Source organism: Diaphorina citri, unplaced genomic scaffold (assembly GCF_000475195.1).
Source record: "Diaphorina citri unplaced genomic scaffold, Diaci psyllid genome assembly version 1.1 scaffold815, whole genome shotgun sequence".
NCBI lineage: Eukaryota > Metazoa > Arthropoda > Insecta > Hemiptera > Psyllidae > Diaphorina > Diaphorina citri.
In genome coordinates, this window is record NW_007378247.1 from 44,183 (window position 1) to 63,598 (window position 19,416).

The following is a 19,416-nucleotide window of genomic DNA, read 5'->3' on the forward strand; positions in this document are numbered from 1 at the left end:
GGAGCAAATTTGATTCGTGTCTTCGGTGCGATATTAAGTGCCCAAAACTTTTGTGTAAGAGCCCAAGTAAATAAATTTTAAATTAAAAATCTGTGTTGGTTCGAAAATCTCACAATTTTCGACAGGGGGATCCGAATCCGGTACTCAAAAATGTAGGCCATAACTTCTACTTTCTAGTATACTATATTTATTTGATATATTTAGGAGCAATTAAAGGCCCGAGACTCTCCCCCTGGGCCCTCTCCTTAAATACGGCCCTGATATCGTGATATCTGTACTCTGTAATGTATAGCTATAGTATTTGACATGATGACAACGTAGAAACTTTTATATGTATACTCGAAAACTTTTTTGGTGTAAGTAAATTTTAATTATTTTTCTCCCTAAGCTCTCTCCCTTCATCTCTCTCTCCCTCTCTCTCTCTCTCTCTCTCTCTCTCTCTCTTACTTATAATTGGGACTAATAGGGACATGTACATATGGGAGTTGTGACTTTGTGTATACGTGCTTCAAAAGGGGATCCGAATCCGGTACGCAAAAATGTAGGCCATAACTTCTACTTTCTAGTATACTATATTTATTTGATATATTTAGGAGCAAATAAAGGCCCGAGGCTCTCCCCCTGGGCCCTCTCCTTAAATACGGCCCTGATATCGTGATATCTGTACTCTGTAATGTAGCTATAGCATTTGACATGATGACAACGTAGAAACTTTTATATGTATACTCGAAAACTTTTTTGGTGTAAGTAAATTTTAATTATTTTTCTCCCTAAGCTCTCTCTCTTCATCTCTCTCTCCCCCCTCTCTCTCTCTCTCTCTTACTTATAATTGGGACTAATAGGGACATGTACATATGGGAGTTGTGACTTTGTGTATACGTGCTTCAAAACTTAAACAATCAAATAAACCCATAAATATGTCTATCTGAACTATTTATCCATGTATATCTGTGTTAGACTATGTCAGGTCAAGTCTGGTCAGTGATGAGGGTCAGTGATGAATGAATGAATGAATGAATGAGTGGATGAATGAATGAAATAAGTATGATATGAAACAATTGATTAATGCTTTAAATATATCTGTGAACATAAAGAAATAAAATTAATAAATCATAACAAATAGCAATTAATTAATCAAACAAATAAAATGAGTTGATCCCAACGTTGATATGAGTAGACTATCATGTTTAAATCTCCCTGGAAAAAGAAGAAAACAAAGATTAGATAGGTACAAATTCGTTAGGAAAGAACTATTACAAGTTTAAGTCACATTCGAGTGGTTTTAAATGCGAAAGGATTATTAGTGTGAATGTGGGATGTGGAGAATGTACAGAGAATCGAGTCTAGCTTCGAGTAGAAGTCCACCAGGTCAACTCGTTCAGTGTTAGGGTTGGGTAACCTGGAAAGATCAGATATGAAAGCATTAACTGTGAGATTGACATCGCCAAACCTGGAAGAAAGTATGTCAATAGCAATAATGTAATTCTCGTCAGTGATGGGTAAATTGTCAATGATACGTTTTGCCCTATCATCAAGTTGGCCTAACAGATATAAGAACTTTCCGGTGTTTGACAATTCCTCTTTCGAATGGATAAGGGCATTAAAATTAGACCAAAAAGAGTTAAAATCTGCATAATTCCCTGAGAACCTAGCTAATTTTATCTGTGGTAGCTTGACTCGGGAATAATGTTCTTGATGATGGGAGTTGAAATCGGCATAATTCCCTGAGAACCTAGCTAATTTTATCTGTGGTAGCTTGACTCGGGAATAATGTTCTTGATGATGACTGGATCCGCGGGTTTCACTAGGGCTGGGTGATGATATTCGCCTTCTTTCTTGATCGGCTTGAAGCTGACGTATCCGGCCATGCATTCTGACGAGCAATGTCTCCACCTCTTGGATTCTTGCTTCCTCATTGGATGGAAAGAGGCGCTCCAACTCTTCTTCCTCGGTGACATGTTCCTCGATGTAGTGTCTGGCTCGCTATAGATATATTTTTTATTTATAAACATGTTTTACAGAACTAGCCAGTGCCTACACTATACAGGTAGTAAATTTTATTGGTTTCACTTGAAAAGTCTGTACAGTAAATACTAATAATATTAAAGCCTCTTATAAACATTCTAGCATTAGTTGAGGTGATGATAAAGCGTAGGAGAACTTACACTACTTTTTTCAAGAGGTTTGATAGAGGGAACTGTAACCACTAAGGTCTTATCGTAATGAAATCGAAAAGGGAAGAAGGACAGGAGCATAGGAGAAAGCCAGCCGTTCTGAGAGCGAACCTTATCTGTTTAGGGTAAAGTCCGTCCCGCGCGGGAATCGAACCCTTGACCGCGACTTACAAGGCAGGCGTGCTACCTTTCAAGCTAACTAGACTGGCTGAGAAGTCATTTTTAAAGTTTACAATTTACCAGACCTTTGTATGCATATTTCTCAACATTCAACCTTGAAAATTGTCGCTTCCTTTATTTGTTTTAAATTTACTTACACCTATGTATATAATTATGTAATTTGTGTACAGCTCATTTTTCAAAGATCATTTTATTTGTTTTCGGTAATGTTTACTTTGACCTAATAAAGCGTGTTTGATATTATCAATTACCTACTACATGTGCAACTATGTACTCTTAGGCTCACCTATTTACTTTCAGGTACAGCTCAAAAACTGGTGAATTTGAGCAGAAACATCAGAATGATAGTTGGACTGCTCACAGGTCACTGCCATTAGAGGAAACACCTAAACACCATAGGAGTGTACAATGGAACAACTCTATGTAGGAAATGCGGAGAGAGCGAAGAAACTGGTGTAGGGAAATCACTGCCAGAGGAAACACCTAAACACCATAGGAGTGTACAATGGAACAACTCTATGTAGGAAATGCGGAGAGAGCGAAGAAACTGGTGTAGGGAAAGTATCTATCAGAAAGATAACTAGAGAACCATCCTAACAAAGAACCAGTAATACTCGGGTGAAAGGTCACTGCCATTAGAGGAAACACCTGTACAATGGAACAACTCTATGTAGGAAATGCGGAGAGAGCGAAGAAACTGCCTCACTCGTGCTCATTGAGTGCCCTGCACTGGGTCTCAAAAGACTCAAAATACTTGGACTCGAACCACCATCCTCCAGATCAGAAGTCCACCGCGCTAACCACTACACCACTGAGGTCGATTTAGTATGGAGTATGTTTTGTGCGCTAACCCCGAGTATTGTGCTCCTGTCATCTAAAGAGGGAAAAACACCAAACAATGAAATTGTTGCTTAGTTAGATTGAAGGAATGAAGGGTAATGAATGCATTTGCCTTTTAAACTTTAAGCACTAGGTTTGATTCAGAATGAAGGGTAATGAATGCATTTGCCTTTTAAACTTTAAGCACTAGGTTTGATTCCCGCCCGCGACGGATTTTATGCTCAACAGATAAGGTTCGTTCTGGGAACGGCTGGCTTTCTTCTATCTTCGCGTTCGGGACGATAAGACCTTAGCAGTTACAGCCTTTTCTCTCGTCATTTGACTTAATGTTTCTTTTTCATACTTTGAATTTTAATTCATTTCATTTTTAATAATGATAATAAAAACAGTTCTCTTCTATCGCTATCTTCTTCCTCACCTTTTCCCGTGTACAGACGGGGTCGGCGTTTATCGTCAGCCTCTCCATCAGCAATAGGGTGATTGCTTTGGGCTGACTTTCGGTTTTGGCTGCAAATTTTACGAGTCGATGCTCTTCGCATTCCACATTTCCTATTTCTTTAGCAAGGGACATTTCAGACTGTTCTACTCCCTGTTTAATGTACCTCAGCTGTTTAACCACTTCCCTCTATACAACCTCTTTTAAATCGTCGAGTTGAAAGTTTACCTTAATGAGAAGGTCAGGAAGTGTTTTTCACTTTGGGTCAGTATCGTCGTCGAGTTGAAAGTTTACCTTAATGAGAAGGTCAGGAAGTGTTTTTCACTTTGGGTCAGTCTTCCCATTCATCCTCGTCGTTTTCATCCTCATTTTCCTCATCTGTATCACTTGTGTCATCGGAATCACTATGAATAACTCGAGATCTCTCCGCCAGGGCGCGCGCTAGAGCTCCGGCTAAACCATCAGATGGTGTACTCACTGCTGGCTTGGATACGGGTTGAACCTAGATTAGATATTAGTATTATTACTTAGTCGAGTTTTAAAATATTCTTCACCTTCACCCGCCTCCCGGTGTCCTTTTTAAAATTTAATCTCCTCTTGCACCGAGGCATCATAATATGATATTATGATGCCAGATATTAATTATTTGAGAAGTTATCCTATCATGCACGCCGGCGCCCTATGATGCCAGTAAAAAAAATATCATCTGAGGGGGTCGAAGTAGATATTTTTGGAAAGCTCTCGTCAAGCTGATTCTAAAAATGTATAGTACATCAAGAAAAAAAAAAAAAAAAAAAAAAAAAAAAAAAAGAGTGTCAAAGTTTATTATATTTTGTCTAATATTTGACACCAGTGGATGTCATCTCGTCTTCCAACTCACCGCTTTCAGTTCGACTCCCTGTCGGATTTTGATGCCAGATATTAATTGTTTGAGAAGTTATCCTATCATGCACGCCGGCGTCATATGATGCCAGTAAAAACATATCATCTGAGGGGGTCGAAGTAGATATTTTTGGAAAGCTCTCGTCAAGCTGATTCTAAAAGTGTATAGTACCTACATCAAGAAAGAAAGAAAAAAAAACGTTCAAGAAGAGGTTGATTCATACAAGGTTTCATTTTAAACTTTTACCCAAATGCATATCCTCAATTGTGCTGACAATTCGACAAAACATAGTGTGTCAAAGTTTATTATATTTTGTCTAATATTTGACACCAGTGGATGTCATCTCGTCTTCCAACTCACCGCTTTCAGTTCGACTCCCTGTCGGATTTGATCTAACAGTTCTCCTCTCGAATCATTGGTCAGAGTAGACTTCTTAGAATCTGGATCTACAGGCTGGGAGGACACACAAATAACAAACTTCAATTAGAATAACAAAATACAACTTTTCGCCAGCCTACATACATAGTTCGCTTGGAGGGTAAGCGTGATGACCTAGGTCACGGGTTCGATTCCCGCCCGGGCGGAACTTTATCCTAAATAAATAATTTTTGTTTCACACACAGTACTTAAAAGTAGTAGCCTACTGCTGGAGTAAAGGGAATTTTCACTCCTATGCGAGCAGTAGTGGATATCACAGCACTACTAAGTAAGAACTTCCTTTGCTATTATTCTCATATCATTTTACAGGGGTAATGCCGTCGCGGGCCTGTCCGGCGGGCAATCCTAGTGTGTACGGGGGGTGGGGGAAGGTGCGCCTCTTCCTTAGCAGCGTCCAGACCGCCATTACGAGATATGAAATCATAAATAAACTCTCGGGTCTTCCGGTCTTGCAGCTGACTTTGTGAGACGCCTGCCTGAAATGTAGAATAATAAACTCTTTATTGTTGGAAATTCATAAAGTACAAATTTAACAAAAGGCGGGACTATAGAATAGACACATATTATAGCATATTATTCTTGTTCCTACTGAAAAATAAAAAATAAAACTAATAAAGCACTGTTTATACTAATACTACGTATAATATCTGCATAAGAACCTGCTTGGCGTCATCGCACAGTATTATCTCATTAGAGTGTGCCATCATAGTTAAATTATGTGATGGTTAAAAAAAAGGAAAAAAAGGCCTACATGAGATTAGGTATTATAATTAGGTACTCGAAGTCCATCAAAGATATTGATGCTGTAATAACCCTTTATCTATCTCATGTCAGATCACTATTAGAATACGGTGCAATAATCTGGTCACCGACCTCGAAAAAAGGCAAGAAATCTATCGAAAAAGTACAGAAATGTTTCGTTCGATTTTTATTTAAAAAAGAAAACGGATATCCCCTATACCAAACTTACATCCCGTATAACCTCCTTATTGAACAGCTCAACTTTCAAAGCCTTGAGGATAGAAGAGAATCCGAATTCATTAAACTTATTCAAAAGGTGTTCAAAGACAAAATACAAAGTCCTTACATCCTGGACAAATTAAAACTCAGAGTTCCAAACAACAGACTGAGGTATAATAATGAAATACTGTTTGAGAACTTATTCAAAAGGTGTTCAAAAACAAAATACAAAGTCCTTACATCCTGGACAAATTAAAACTCAGAGTTCCAAACAACAGACTGAGGTATAATAATGAAATACTGTTTGAAACGCCAAACTTGAGGGAAACTGACACCCTAAATCCCCAATTATTCAGTCAATGTTGAAATATAACAGTATCAGCATTGAAAATAAACCCGATATCTTCTGATAGCATAAATAGATGGGTTCGTATCAGTTATTGCCTCTAGAATCGCTCATCACAATTCTAAGGTGTGTAGATGTTTGTGTAAAATATTATGTGGCTTGTTTCACAAAATCGTTTACAGCTCAATCAAACTGTCACGTTTCCTTTTCTTTTCAACGTCTGCAGAGGTGCAGAGTGAACGTTCTTATTACTTCTTAAATATAACGTGCTATGACACAAAATAAACCAAGCGTTTTTCCACGTAACGTGGCAGTGTGAACAATCGGTTGGAATCTGTATCCTTGCATGATTCTCACTTACCTTTTCAAAGAACATTTCTAGCTCGGGACTATTCTGAATGTCAACAGCATCAAATCCTCTATTGGGATCAAATCCAACGTGTGATACATGCCGGAACTCAGTGGGTGATGATATGTCTGCCTTGGTAAGTTTATTCTTCTTCCCATCTCGCCTTCTATCACCGCCTGTAAGTAAATTTTCATTTTATTTTATTTACAAGTTTTTATTTATTTATTTATTTACAATTACAAACGGGACAGGCCCTTTACTATCTAAGATACAATATTTGCCCTACCTATCAAAACTAAAAACATAAGTTTTTATTTATTTATTTACAATTACAAACGGGACAGGCCCTTTACTATCTAAGATACAATATTTGCCCTACCTATCAAAACTAAAAACAAAGTACATTAAAATTTAAAAAAAAAAAAAAACACAATACATAAAAATACAAGTGCCCATGTATAAAGGCCCTAATGAAAAAAAAAGTGCCAAAAAATTGAAGAAATTATAGAGACAGAAGACAGAAGTTGAGGTAGTTATAGAGATTAGAGAAAGAGATAGGTATGTAGAGGAAGTGATAGTCATGGCGTTATGTAGAGAAATTAGCTTTCAGATTATTTATGGTGGTGGAAAAAAAAATCGATATTGACAAGACTATTTGCAGTCCGCTGGAATCTGATCATGGGAGAATTCTGTAAATATTTCGTGGATACAAAGGGTGGTCTGAAGGGAAGGTGAGAACGAGTAGAATATGTAGGGATATTAATATTTACAGACGAAACAAGGTCAGGACAGTCGAGTTTAGAGTGAAGAATATTGAAAAAAGTAATACAATCATACATTTATTTTCTCTCCGAGTGGAGAGGGGAAGCAAATCAAAATGTTTCTCAAGATCAGAATATGAAAGGTGAGGAGACCTATTTATTTAGGATAAAGTTCCGCCCGGGCAGGAATCGAACCCGTGACCTAGGTCATCACGCTTACCCTCCAAGCGAACTATGTATGTAGGCTGGCGAAAAGTTGTATTTTGTTATTCTAATTGAAGTTTGTTATTTGTGTGTCCTCCTAGCCTGTAGATCCAGATTCTAAGAAGTCTACTCTGACCAATGATTCGAGAGGAGAACTGTTAGACCAAATCCGACAGGGAGTCGAACTGAAAGCGGTGAGTTGGAAGACGAGATGACATCCACTGGTGTCAAATATTAGACAAAATATAATAAAAATAAATAAACTTTGACAAACTATGTTTTGTCGAATTGTCAGCACAATTGAGGATATGCATTTGGGTAAAAGTTTAAAATGAAACCTTGTATGAATCAACTTTTCATAAAAAAAAACACAATACATAAAAATACAAGTGCCCATGTATAAAGGCCCTAATGAAAAAAAAGTGCCAAAATAGAAGAAATTATAGAGACAGAAGACAGAAGTTGAGGTAGTTATAGAGAAAGAGATATGTAGAGGAAGTCATGGCGTTATGTAGAGAAATTAGCTTTCAGATTATTTATGGTGGTGGAAAAAAAATCGATATTGACAAGACTATTTGCAGTCCGTTGGAATCTGATCATGGGAGAATTCTGTAAATATTTCGTGGATACAAAGGGTGATCTGAAGGGAAGGTGAGAACGAGTAGAATATGTAGGGATATTAATATTTACAGACGAAACAAGGTCAGGACAGTCGAGTTTAGAGTGAAGAATATTGAAAACAGTAATACAATCATACATTTCTCTCCGAGTGGAGAGGGGAAGCAAATCAAAATGTTTCTCAAGATCAGAATATGAAAGGTGAGGAGACCTCATTCTGTACCTTAGGGTTCGCAATGCCTGGTGTTGGATCTTTTCAATTCTACCAGAGTGAAGGAAATAGGCAGGGTTCCAGACACAAGATGAGAATTCCAAGACACTGCGAACCAAGGAACAATACAATACCTTAAAAGATAAAGTGTCGGGAAAGTCTTTAGTGGACCGAGTTATAAACCCTAGCATTTTGGAAGCTTTGGAGCAGATATTATCGAAATGAGGATTGAAGGATATAATCGAATCAAAGAGGACACCCAAATCACGCACACATGAAGATCGAGGAATATTGGAAGACTTGAGATAGTAATCAAACATGTGAGGTGACTTGCGACGAGTAAAAGTAATAATATTACATTTAACAGGATTAACTTCTAAGAGATTTTGATCAAACCAGGAGGTAAGCTCCACCAAAGCATTCTGAAGAACTAGATGATCACTGGAAGAGCGGATTTCACGAAAAATTTTGATGTCATCACAAAAAAGAAGGAAACGGACATCATGTTTAGATAAACAAAGTGATACATCATTGATGAACATAAGAAAGAGGATAGGGCCAAGATGTGAACCCTGAGGCACGCCTGATGATGTTACAAATGGTGAAGAAATTGACGAACCTAGTCGAACCATGCAGTATCTATCAGAAAGATAACTAGAGAACCATCCTAACAAAGAACCAGTAATACCATAAGAAGACAATTTATCCAATAAAATACGATGATTGACCCTGTCGAAAGCTTTAGTGAGGTCTAGGTAAATAGAATCTACTTGAGACCCATGAAGATGCTGTGAAATATAATCCAGGTAACATAAAAGGTTAGAAGAAACAGACTTGCGAGGAAGAAAACCATGTTGATTGTTAATAATCAGGGGAGCAAAGTAAGGAAAGATACTATCAAGTACGATTGATTCGAAAAGTTTGGGAATGGTGGACAGAATGGTAATTGGGCGATAATTAGTGACATCATTACGAGGACCATCTTTCTTTGGAATTGGAGACACAAAGCTCCTTTTCCAAAGGGACGGGAAAGTACCAAGGGCTAAAGATTGATTAAACAGGAGACCTAAAGGAAACGCAAGAGAAAAAGAACAGTATTTAAGAAGAATAGGCGGGATCCCATCTGGACCCATACCTTTATGGATGCTCAACGCCTCGAGTTTTTTTCGTACTTTGTCAATAGAAATGTAAAGAGACGAAACTTGATCAGAAGATGTAAAAGAAGACTCTAGACTACTCTAGAGAACATAGAGGAATATTGACAAAAGTAGATGAAAAGTGCTTAGCAAAAAAATCGGCTGAAGACGTGGGACACGAAGATTCTATACCGTTATAATTGACACTTTTTGGAATACAAGACCCTCCCCGCAAATTCTTATAATATTTCCAAAAGTATCTGGGATCATCTTTTAGATTACGGGATTTACGGGAGACATGAGAAATATAGGACGAATAACACTGAGCGGATACCTCCTTACAAAGAGAACGCAAGCGAGAGAAGGTGGAATAAGATTGGAATGAACGAGAAGAAGACTTATAAAGTATAAACTCTATGAGCACACTTCTTCTGGATGAAGTTTCCATTTATTGGTTTTTCAGAACAACAGATCAGTTGCGCTAACTTGGGTGATGTTTCAAAGTCATAGAGCAGGAAATATGAGGACGAACGGAATTTTTCTTTTTCTACGACTTCTAGATCCCGAGATAAATCGATTAAAAAAATGCCGGTAAATCGTTAACTTTGATGTCACGGCATACGCTCCCGTTTTTTCTACGACTTCTAGATCCCGAGATAAATCGATTAAAAAAATGCCGGTAAATCGTTAACTTTGATGTCACGGCATACGCTCCCGTAGGCGATGACGTCACATCAAATTTAATGTCCCGAGCGAAGCTCCCTCGCAGGCAACGCATTAATGTGTTTGTGCGCATACGTTTCTGTGCAGTTCTTTCTGCTACTCCGCTAGCGCGCTTGCATAGTGGCGCTAGCTAACGGACGAAAAAAAAAAAACAACTGCGTAAAGTCTGACGTCACACATATTTGAACTCTTTCATTAGAACGGAAAATAAAAATTGAATTTTCGACCTTTTACAGTTATTTTTTCGGAGTTTTGACTCAGATTCGGATTTTTCCCAACTGTTTGGTTTTACATATATATCCCAAGAGCAAATTGTACAAGAATAGAAAATAAGCGGACTGTATCACCACAGGCGCTGTAAAACACCGAACAGAAACGTATGTGACACAGGTCCTTACCTTGAATAGAATCTACAGCTGGCATCATACTAACAAGAAAACTCACCCCCATCTAACCCCCCACATACATACAACCCTAAGGATAAAGAAAAATTTATTTATTTATTTATTTATTTATTTACCTAATTTACGGGATCTAACCCATTATATAAACAAAATTCCCTATTTGTAATAAACCTACCTGAAAAATTTCAAAGTTCACCAAGTCGGTAAAATTTTCGAAGTCTGAAATGTAAACAAACAACAACTGATAATGAAACACCTCGAGAAGGTTTCAAAGTTCACCAAGTCGGTAAAATTTTCGAAGTCTGAAATGTAAACAAACAACAACTGATAATGAAACACATCGAGAAGGCTCGAGATCACTCGCCGTAGTTCGGCACACCTCACAGCTAAACAAGTTTGTGTAGCTCACGCACAAGGCACGAACCCAAAGCAACATGTTGAGGGAGACACATGACAAGTACAATGCAAGGACCTGGGCGTCACATACGAATAATTACACGATAGGTAATGGCACAAAATCATTTACCCAGCAAAGCAATAAGAAATAAAAAAATATTCAAAATCACAAATTTAAAAATCCGGTCTCGCTAGGACCACAAAATATATATGTTTAGTTTTACATATATATCCCAAGAGCAAATTGTACAAGAATAGAAAATAAGCGGACTGTATCACCACAGGCGCTGTAAAACACCGAACAGAAACGTATGTGACACAGGTCCTTACCTTGAATAGAATCCGCAGCTGGCATCATACTAACAAGAAAACTCGCCCCCATCTAACCCCCCACATACATACAACCCTAAGGATAAATCTAAAGGAAAGAGGTTACCGGGCTGTAGGTATGAGACCCTGAACATTGTCTAGAGAAACTGCCGCTTTGAGTTCCAAGATTCGCTTTGATTCAGATTTGAAGAGATGTAGGTAGGTAATCCAAATTAATCCAATAAATTTACAAGAAGTAAAAAGTCACAGGCACTCAGTAAAATCACAACACTTGTCTTAGTTAGACGAGATTAAAGAGCGATAAATTTAAAGCTAGACGCTTTCACAATTGTACTAATATTCACAAATCGCGTACAAGAAAATTCACTAGTTGTGAAAATCAAATCTCCTAGTTGGAGCCGTACCGCGAGCGAGAAGGGAAAAGTACACACGTACACCAAGATGTGTCACTGTTAAGCTCAATGAGAAGACTACCAAATTTTATTATTTTACACCAGTACAGGGTAGCCGATAGGCTAGCATGTAAGAATCAAAAGTTAACGCGTTGCGACTAAACTGAATGCCTGATCATATGTTATTTAACCCTTGAGGGTTCTATACAGGTTAACCCATTAGGTATGGCGTTAACAACAAGGTATTAGGGACTTAGAAAGGCTGGGAGGAGATCACATATCCGGGATAAGGCTTGGTGAAAGACACGGAGATGAGAAGAAGGATTAGGTTCGGTAATAGGAGAATAGAAGATTGAGGGGGTTCATTGTTTTGTTTATTTAGGAACATAATTTTCTCCTGTTGTTTATAGGAGGTAATGGAAAATATTGGAAGGTGGGATGGGTGTGTGTATTGGGAGAGTATGTGATGAAGGGAGGGAGGTTTTTACATCACTCACTTATCTCACCATCTATTCTGCCTATGATACAAGGGAGGAATGGACAGGAGTTATACGTACGTACAGGATCAACCTATTTTTTGTCCGTTTAGTGTACGTTGGAATCCTTTTGCAAAGGCAAATTTCCAAAAGAGAGTAATAGGGGGAAAAATTTATTGTTGCCAATTATAACCACTTGGTACATCACAAAGAGTAAGCTCTGTTTAACAACATCAATCCCCTTACCCTTACTTACATTACAGTTCAATTCAAATCAATTGTTTTTATTGTTCACATACATGATAGTGTGTTGACAATGTTTGGTTACCTAGGTATATAGGTGCAATAAAGTTCGAGATTCTACTTCTGGATGGAGTGAAATGCAGCTTCGTGATTGGTTGATTGGAACAGCAGGCTGTAATGTTCTACTTCTCTCGCGATCTGCCCCGGGGGTAGCATGTCTCGGCTGAGTAGAGGCCCTGTGTCTACGCTCTGAAATACATAGTAATAATATAAACGAGTGTAAAATGATGGGGCAATTCAGTTTTCTTGTGGGTTTCTCCTAGGGCAATGCTTTTTTGGTATCAAAAACAGTAAAAAAAACATGTTCCAAAAAGAGCACTTTTATAGCTTAAAATACTTTCAACGTTAATAACGGTGGTTATTTTCAATAAAGAGAAATCAGTTTAAAATCATCCCGTCCTGAAATTGTGTATTTGGTCCTAAAAACTTTAAGAGTCTTAGAGTGATAGATCATAGAAAATTGGGAAAATCCTTTTTGCCAACAATAAAAAGTGATGTATCCAACCAAGTAGGTAGTTTATGTTAATAATAATAATGTTTTACCAATCCTCTTCTGCTTCTCCAATATCACATATCTCATGTGGCGGGCTTCCTCTTCACTTGCAAATTATTTATTTATTTATTATGGGACTGGTTGCTCCTCTCCCAAGAGAGTATGCAATTAACACTGCGACCTCTGTAGATCTATTGTGAGTTAATGTTAATAATAATAATGTTTTACCAATCCTCTTCTGCTTCTCCAATATCACATATCTCATGTGGCGGGCTTCCTCTTCACTTGCAAAGTTGAATGCCACAACACAATCCTCAGCTTCAAATATGTGCAGGAAATTCTGAGGTGCCATGTAATCCATACCTGGACACCAACAAAACTGTATTTTTTATCAGGAAGTCGAAGCTCGAAGCGAAGCGAGCGGATACAATAGCCCGTCCAGTGTTGCCAGATGGAAAAAAAATATATCCCTAGATCGAAACAACAAAACGTAATCAGTAGAGGTGTATTTTCCTTTTCAAAGGTAAGATAATTGTTAAAAATCTTTATAGCCATAGCCAGCCTAATAACTTGGAGGGTAGCACACCTGTTTTGAAAGTGCTAGGTTGCGAGTTCAATTGCCGCCCTGGACAACTTTTGTTCTAAACAGATAAGGTTTGTTCTTTGAACCGCTGGCTTCCTCCTACCCTGTCCTTTTTCCTTCTTTGATTTTGGGATGATAACACCTTAGTAAACTTAGTAGTTACAGTTTTCCTTTTATCAAAGCTTTTTAAAAAAGAAGAGAGTTATAATTTAACCAACAAAAAAGTAAAGGAAAAATTGTCAACTTAGAACTTACTTTGTTCCTTCAACCAAAGCAATTTTATTAGAAATCAAGATTTAGAGCTTGGTTTAGATTGTGGTTAGTGGAAGTTCCTTGATAATGTGGGTTTTGTATGTAGGTACCTACCTGTATAAAGCTCATGTTCCCACAGCAACTGTTTTCTAGTCAGACAGTATAAACGGAAGAAGTAGGATTTCCTTGGGTTATCTTTGACAAGACATAGGATACCAAAGCATCTCTTGTGCCACTCGTTATCATTTGGTCCATCGGTAGTGAACAGTTGTATCACAGTGGTTGAGAGTGCCTGGTCATAATAGAGAGAACACTATGATAATAGGACAATAACTGAGGGCTTTGGTACAAAAATTACTTACCTATAAGCTCATGAGACTTATCTAGAATATAGGTTCGTTTTTGCATTAAACCCCTCAATTAGATTACCTATTTTAGTTAAAAAAAAAAAAAAAAAAAAAAAAAAAAAAAACAACCAACAAAACGTAATAAGTAGAGGTGTATTTTCCTTTTCAAAGGTAAGATAATTGTTAATAGCCAGCCTAATAACTTGGAGGGTAGCGCACCTGTTTTGAAAGTGCTAGGTTGCGAGTTCAATTGCCGCCCTGGACAAACTTTGTTCTAAACAGATAAGGTTTATACTTTGAACCACTGGCTTCCTCCTACCCTGTCCTTTTTCCTTCTTTGATTTTGGGATGATAACACCTTAGTAAAGTTAGTGGTTACAGTTTTCCTTTTATCAAAGCTTTTTTAAAAAAGAAGAGAGTTATAATTTAACCAACAAAAAAGTAATGGTTTAGATTGTGGTTAGTGGAAGTTCCTTGATAATGTGGGGTTTGTATGTACCTACCTGTATAAAGCTCATGTTCCCACAGCAACTGTTTTCTAGTCAGACAGTATAAACGGAAGAAGTAGGATTTCCTTGGGTTATGAAACATAAGAGGTAGGTACCCTAACAGGGTTACTATGGTCTCCAGAAAAGTTTAGTGTTTGCCTGAAAGACCACCTACTGTACTGCAGTAACCTTTGTCTGAAAGAGTACTGTACTGCAGTAACCAATTTGTTACCAAGTTGTTGTTTCAGTACCAACAGTAATTATAGGTTTCCTTGGGGGCCAGCTTAGATTCTATAGGTACCTACCATGCATAGTACTTTCTGAGGAACTTGTCAGTGTTCCTATATAGTAACATTATTCTGTTCAAGATTTCTAAATAGTAGAGATGTAAGGAACTGCATAAGTCCCAGGGCCGAATGCACAGTCGTACCTTAATGATTAGGGATTCCTTTTAGTGCTTTCCTAAAATCCATATGCATAGTGGATCCTAAATGTCCTCCTAGTTTTACATTTTAATTTCAATAGACTGAGGTGCAGAAAATTTGGTACAGATTGACTTTGAAATGGCTATAATAGTATTCAACAGTATTCATAGTAAGTGTAATTCTATAGAAATTACTGATAACGTTAGATATCTTGGTGTACAACTTGACTGTCACCTCAGGTGGGACGTCCATATCAATAGTTTAAGAAACAAACTTAGACGTTATATTCACACCTTCTTAGCCTTAAGAAAATTTATGTGCTTACCTTTACTAAAAGAAATATATTTCACCCTAGTTCAATCGTCCCTGGAATACGGTATCTGTGCGTATGGCCGAGCCGACCGTACATACCTCAAGAAGTTAAAAAGTGCACAAAAAGATAGAAATAACTTACCCGTTGATCTGACTCATACTTTGCAATTCAAACTTAGAGAGCACAAAATTATCATGATATCTTGTGCACAATAGATTAAACTTAATTAAAGATAATAATTATCTACTTTTTTTCAGTTTTTACTTTCCTTATTATATTTTATCCTATATTTCTTGTTTCTTGATTTTCTTGAGAATTTTGAGATTGAGAATTTCTGTATTTTTTATCAGGAAGCAGGAAGTCGAAGCTCGAAGCGAAGCGAGCGGATACAATAGCCCGTCCAGTGTTGCCAGATGGAAAAAAAATATATCCCTAGATCGAAAGAAAAAAGTCCCTAGATTTTGGAAAAAGTCCCTAAATTCCTATGCACTCCACCTAAAATAGGTTTAGTCTTAAAATATAAGCCGTATTTTTTCCTGAGTTGAGTTTGATTTTTTTTTCTTCTTGATTAGGTATGAAAGTAATTTTTTTTTGTTAAAAATCAGTTAAAAATCACTTTTCATTAAAAAAAAATAATAAATAAAGAAACAAACAAATCAAAATCAACTCATAAAAAAATACGGCTCTATTTTAATGAAATACAAAAGCCGGTTTTTTTTTATTTTAATAAACAAATTTAGAAAGGGGTAACAAATTTGTAGGGCCCGGCCGGTTGTCGTAAAGAAATACGAAAATTTCTAAATTGATAGAAATTATGTATTTCACAGTTTGTTTGATCTGTCCTTACCTGACATCTGTTACCCAACAACTTGAACACAGCCTCATTTTCTTGCCGAGTTAAGAGACTAGATGTTTTTTGTTCAGGAGGTGCATTAGTAGGCATTGTGATAGTATACTTCAAATACTATTACCTGAAAATGAATAAGAGCGTCTGTTGTATTTTACTGGTTGATTAAAGGTGTATTTTACCTGCCAAAAGGGAGGAAACAATGGTTAAGTAAGTAAAAGGAATGCCTAGCAACATAGAACTTTTGTGGAACAACTCAATTAAGTACTTAATCCATTTTGAATCTTGCAAGTGAGTCCAAATTTTTGAATATGTATGTCAAGCAACCACTATTTGGCACTTATGACAAGGCCAACAAAGTGAGTTTAAACTCAATTTAAATTTAACTCTAAGCAATGTCACACAATATGTGATGGGCTGATTTTTTCATTTTAAAATTAAAATTCAAAAATTTTAGCCAATCAGATTAGATTAAAACTTAAACGGAGTTTCATCTCACTTTGAGGACCCAGCCGTCAAGCAATCAAATTTTAAATGCTTCACCTGTTTGAATCTTATGACTGAGGTCCCTGGTCTGAACGTGATGGGCTGATTTTTTCATTTTAAAATTGAAAATTCAAAAATTTTAGCCAATCAGATAAGATTAAAACTTAAACGGAGTTTAATCTCACTTTGAGGACCCAGCCGTCAAGCAATCAAATTTTAAATGCTTCACCTGTTTGAATCTTATGACTGAGGTCCCTGGTCTGAACCTCATAATAATAAGATTACCTATGTACTTAATTACCTACAAACTTAGATTTAATTTTGATAAAGAAAAAATTAAATCATAAAATAAAATATTATGATACCTACCTCAAAATTCCAATTGCTACATATGTAATTTCAAAATATTGAATTATTCTCTACAAACTTAGATTTAATTTTGATAAAAAAAATTAAATCATAAAATAAAATATTATGATACCTACCTCAAAATTCCAATTGCTACATATGTAATTTCAAAATATTGAATTATTCAATCAATGCATTTCAATTGACAGCACCAAAGTGAAATTTACACAAGGATATACTTATTTTAGTAGGTTCTACTTTGAAACCTGATTTATGCCAAGACAAGTAAACTTTTAACCATCAGGAAGTAGTGGTACATTGAACTGATTAGATAAGATGTGTGCTGTATAGTCCTCGGTGAAAGTTTCAAGAATGAGGCCACTAGGTACTTAGCTTTAGGGACAATAATAGAATCCCATGTCACCCACATTCGACTAGATTATGACTCAATAATTTTGAGGAAATGTAGTGTAGGTACTTGGCCTTCTTGGATTTTTTCAACTGAATCAGGATGTAGCCGATGTAGGAACAATGGAACCTTGGGTCCCATTAGAATACCATGTCACCCACATTCGACTAGATTATGACTCAATAATTTTGAGAAAATGTAGTGTAGGTACTTGGCCTTCTTGGATTTTTTCAACTGAATCAGGATGTAGCCGATGTAGGAACAATGGAACCTTGGGTCCCACCTCAGCACTTATTTTATCCTCCTGATGCCCGAGGAAAATTTGCTTGTGTAGTAATAAACGCCCGACGTCCACACGTGTGGACACACTCTTTGTAGTCGTAGAGACCCAGCATATTTTTAGGCTTGTAGTCATAGACGCCCGACGTCCACACGTGTGGACATACGGATTGCTTTTACTGATCTGAAGTTAGTATCGAAGGACTATTAAATTTTATTATTTTACACCAGTACAGGGTAGCCGATAGGCTAGCATGTAAGAATCAAAAGTTAACGCGTTGCGACTAAACTGAATGCCTGATCATATGTTATTTAACCCTTGAGGGTTCTATACAGGTTAACCCATTAGGTATGGCGTTAACACCAACTTTTTACATAGGAATCGACCATTAATTTATAATTTTTACTCATTTTGCAACTGCTCCATTCTCTCATCAAATAAATAGTAAACAAATGGTATACCCATCCGTAAAGGCCGGAGCTTGTGCCACGGATGGGAAAAATGCACACATTCCTTCTGTAAATAACTTGCGTCTGCCTTGGTCGTGGGTGCCATTCCCGCAAGGGAGCTGAATTTTATCCTAAAACACATATGGCTGGCTTTTGTATATCCTGTCTTCCTTCTCTCTTCGCTTTCGGGACGGTAATACCTTAGCAGTTACAGTTATCTCTCTCTCTCTCTCTCTCTCTCTCTCTCCTCTCTCTCTCACTCACTCACAACGTGTAGGTACATACTTCTCTGTATTTTTTAAAAAAAAAATAATAATAATAATAATAATAAAAATAAAATAAAAAAAGGTGTATTGTTTTGTACAAAGCTTATGGTACCGGAGATCAATCATTGATTGAACACATTGATTGAAAACATTTTTTTTTCTTTACCTCTGCCACCGGATAAAGATCTCATATGTCTAGACTTGGGTGTGAGGTTAGTTCCATTGGTAAGAACAGCAGGCTGTAATCTTCTACTTCTCTCGCGATCTGCCCCGGGGGTAGCATGTCTCGGCTGAGTAGAGGCCCTGTGTCTACGCTCTGAAATACATAGTAATAATATAAACGAGTGTAAAATGATGGGGCAATTCAGTTTTCTTGTGGGTTTCTCCTAGGGCAATGCTTTTTTGGTATCAAAAACAGTAAAAAAAACATGTTCCAAAAAGAGCACTTTTATAGCTTAAAATACTTTCAACGTTAATAACGGTGGTTATTTTCAATAAAGAGAAATCAGTTTAAAATCATCCCGTCCTGAAATTGTGTATTTGGTCCTAAAAACTTTAAGAGTCTTAGAGTGATAGATCATAGAAAATTGGGAAAATCCTTTTTGCCAACAATAAAAAGTGATGTATCCAACCAAGTAGGTAGTTTATGTTAATAATAATAATGTTTTACCAATCCTCTTCTGCTTCTCCAATATCACATATCTCATGTGGCGGGCTTCCTCTTCACTTGCAAAGTTGAATGCCACAACACAATCCTCAGCTTCATAATATGCGCAGGAAATTCTTGAACCGGTGGCCATGTAATCCATACTGGACACTCAACAAAACGTATATAAGTGAGGTGTATTTTCCTTTTCAAAGGGTAAGATA

General features: G+C 37.0%; 1 protein-coding gene across 1 annotated transcript; it reads right to left on the reverse strand.

Annotated features, from left to right (window-relative positions):
• Positions 1-3,018: 3,018 nt before the first annotated feature.
• On the reverse strand, positions 3,019-17,680 carry LOC103512255 (neural Wiskott-Aldrich syndrome protein). Its single transcript, XM_017445323.2, has 10 exons — positions 17,280-17,680; positions 16,309-16,432; positions 14,003-14,180; positions 13,282-13,416; positions 12,645-12,749; positions 6,619-6,782; positions 5,308-5,427; positions 4,874-4,990; positions 3,925-4,132; positions 3,019-3,228 (listed from the first exon to the last, which is right to left on the reverse strand). The coding sequence occupies exons 2-9, from the start codon at positions 16,402-16,404 to the stop codon at positions 3,962-3,964; spliced, it is 1,086 nt and encodes a 361-aa protein (XP_017300812.1). The 5' UTR covers positions 16,405-16,432; positions 17,280-17,680; the 3' UTR covers positions 3,019-3,228; positions 3,925-3,961.
• Between the last annotated feature and the right edge of the window lie 1,736 nt (positions 17,681-19,416).

Coding starts and splice junctions, on each gene's coding strand:
- LOC103512255 (XM_017445323.2), bottom strand. CDS start 16,404: ATGCCTACTAATGCACCTCCTGAACAAAAAACATCTAGTCTCTTAACT. Junction 12,750..13,281: donor GGAGAAGCAGAAGAGGATTG/GTAAAACATTAT, acceptor TATGTATTTCAG/AGCGTAGACACAGGGCCTCT. Junction 6,783..12,644: donor TCCAATCAACCAATCACGAA/GCTGCATTTCAC, acceptor ATTTACTTACAG/GCGGTGATAGAAGGCGAGAT.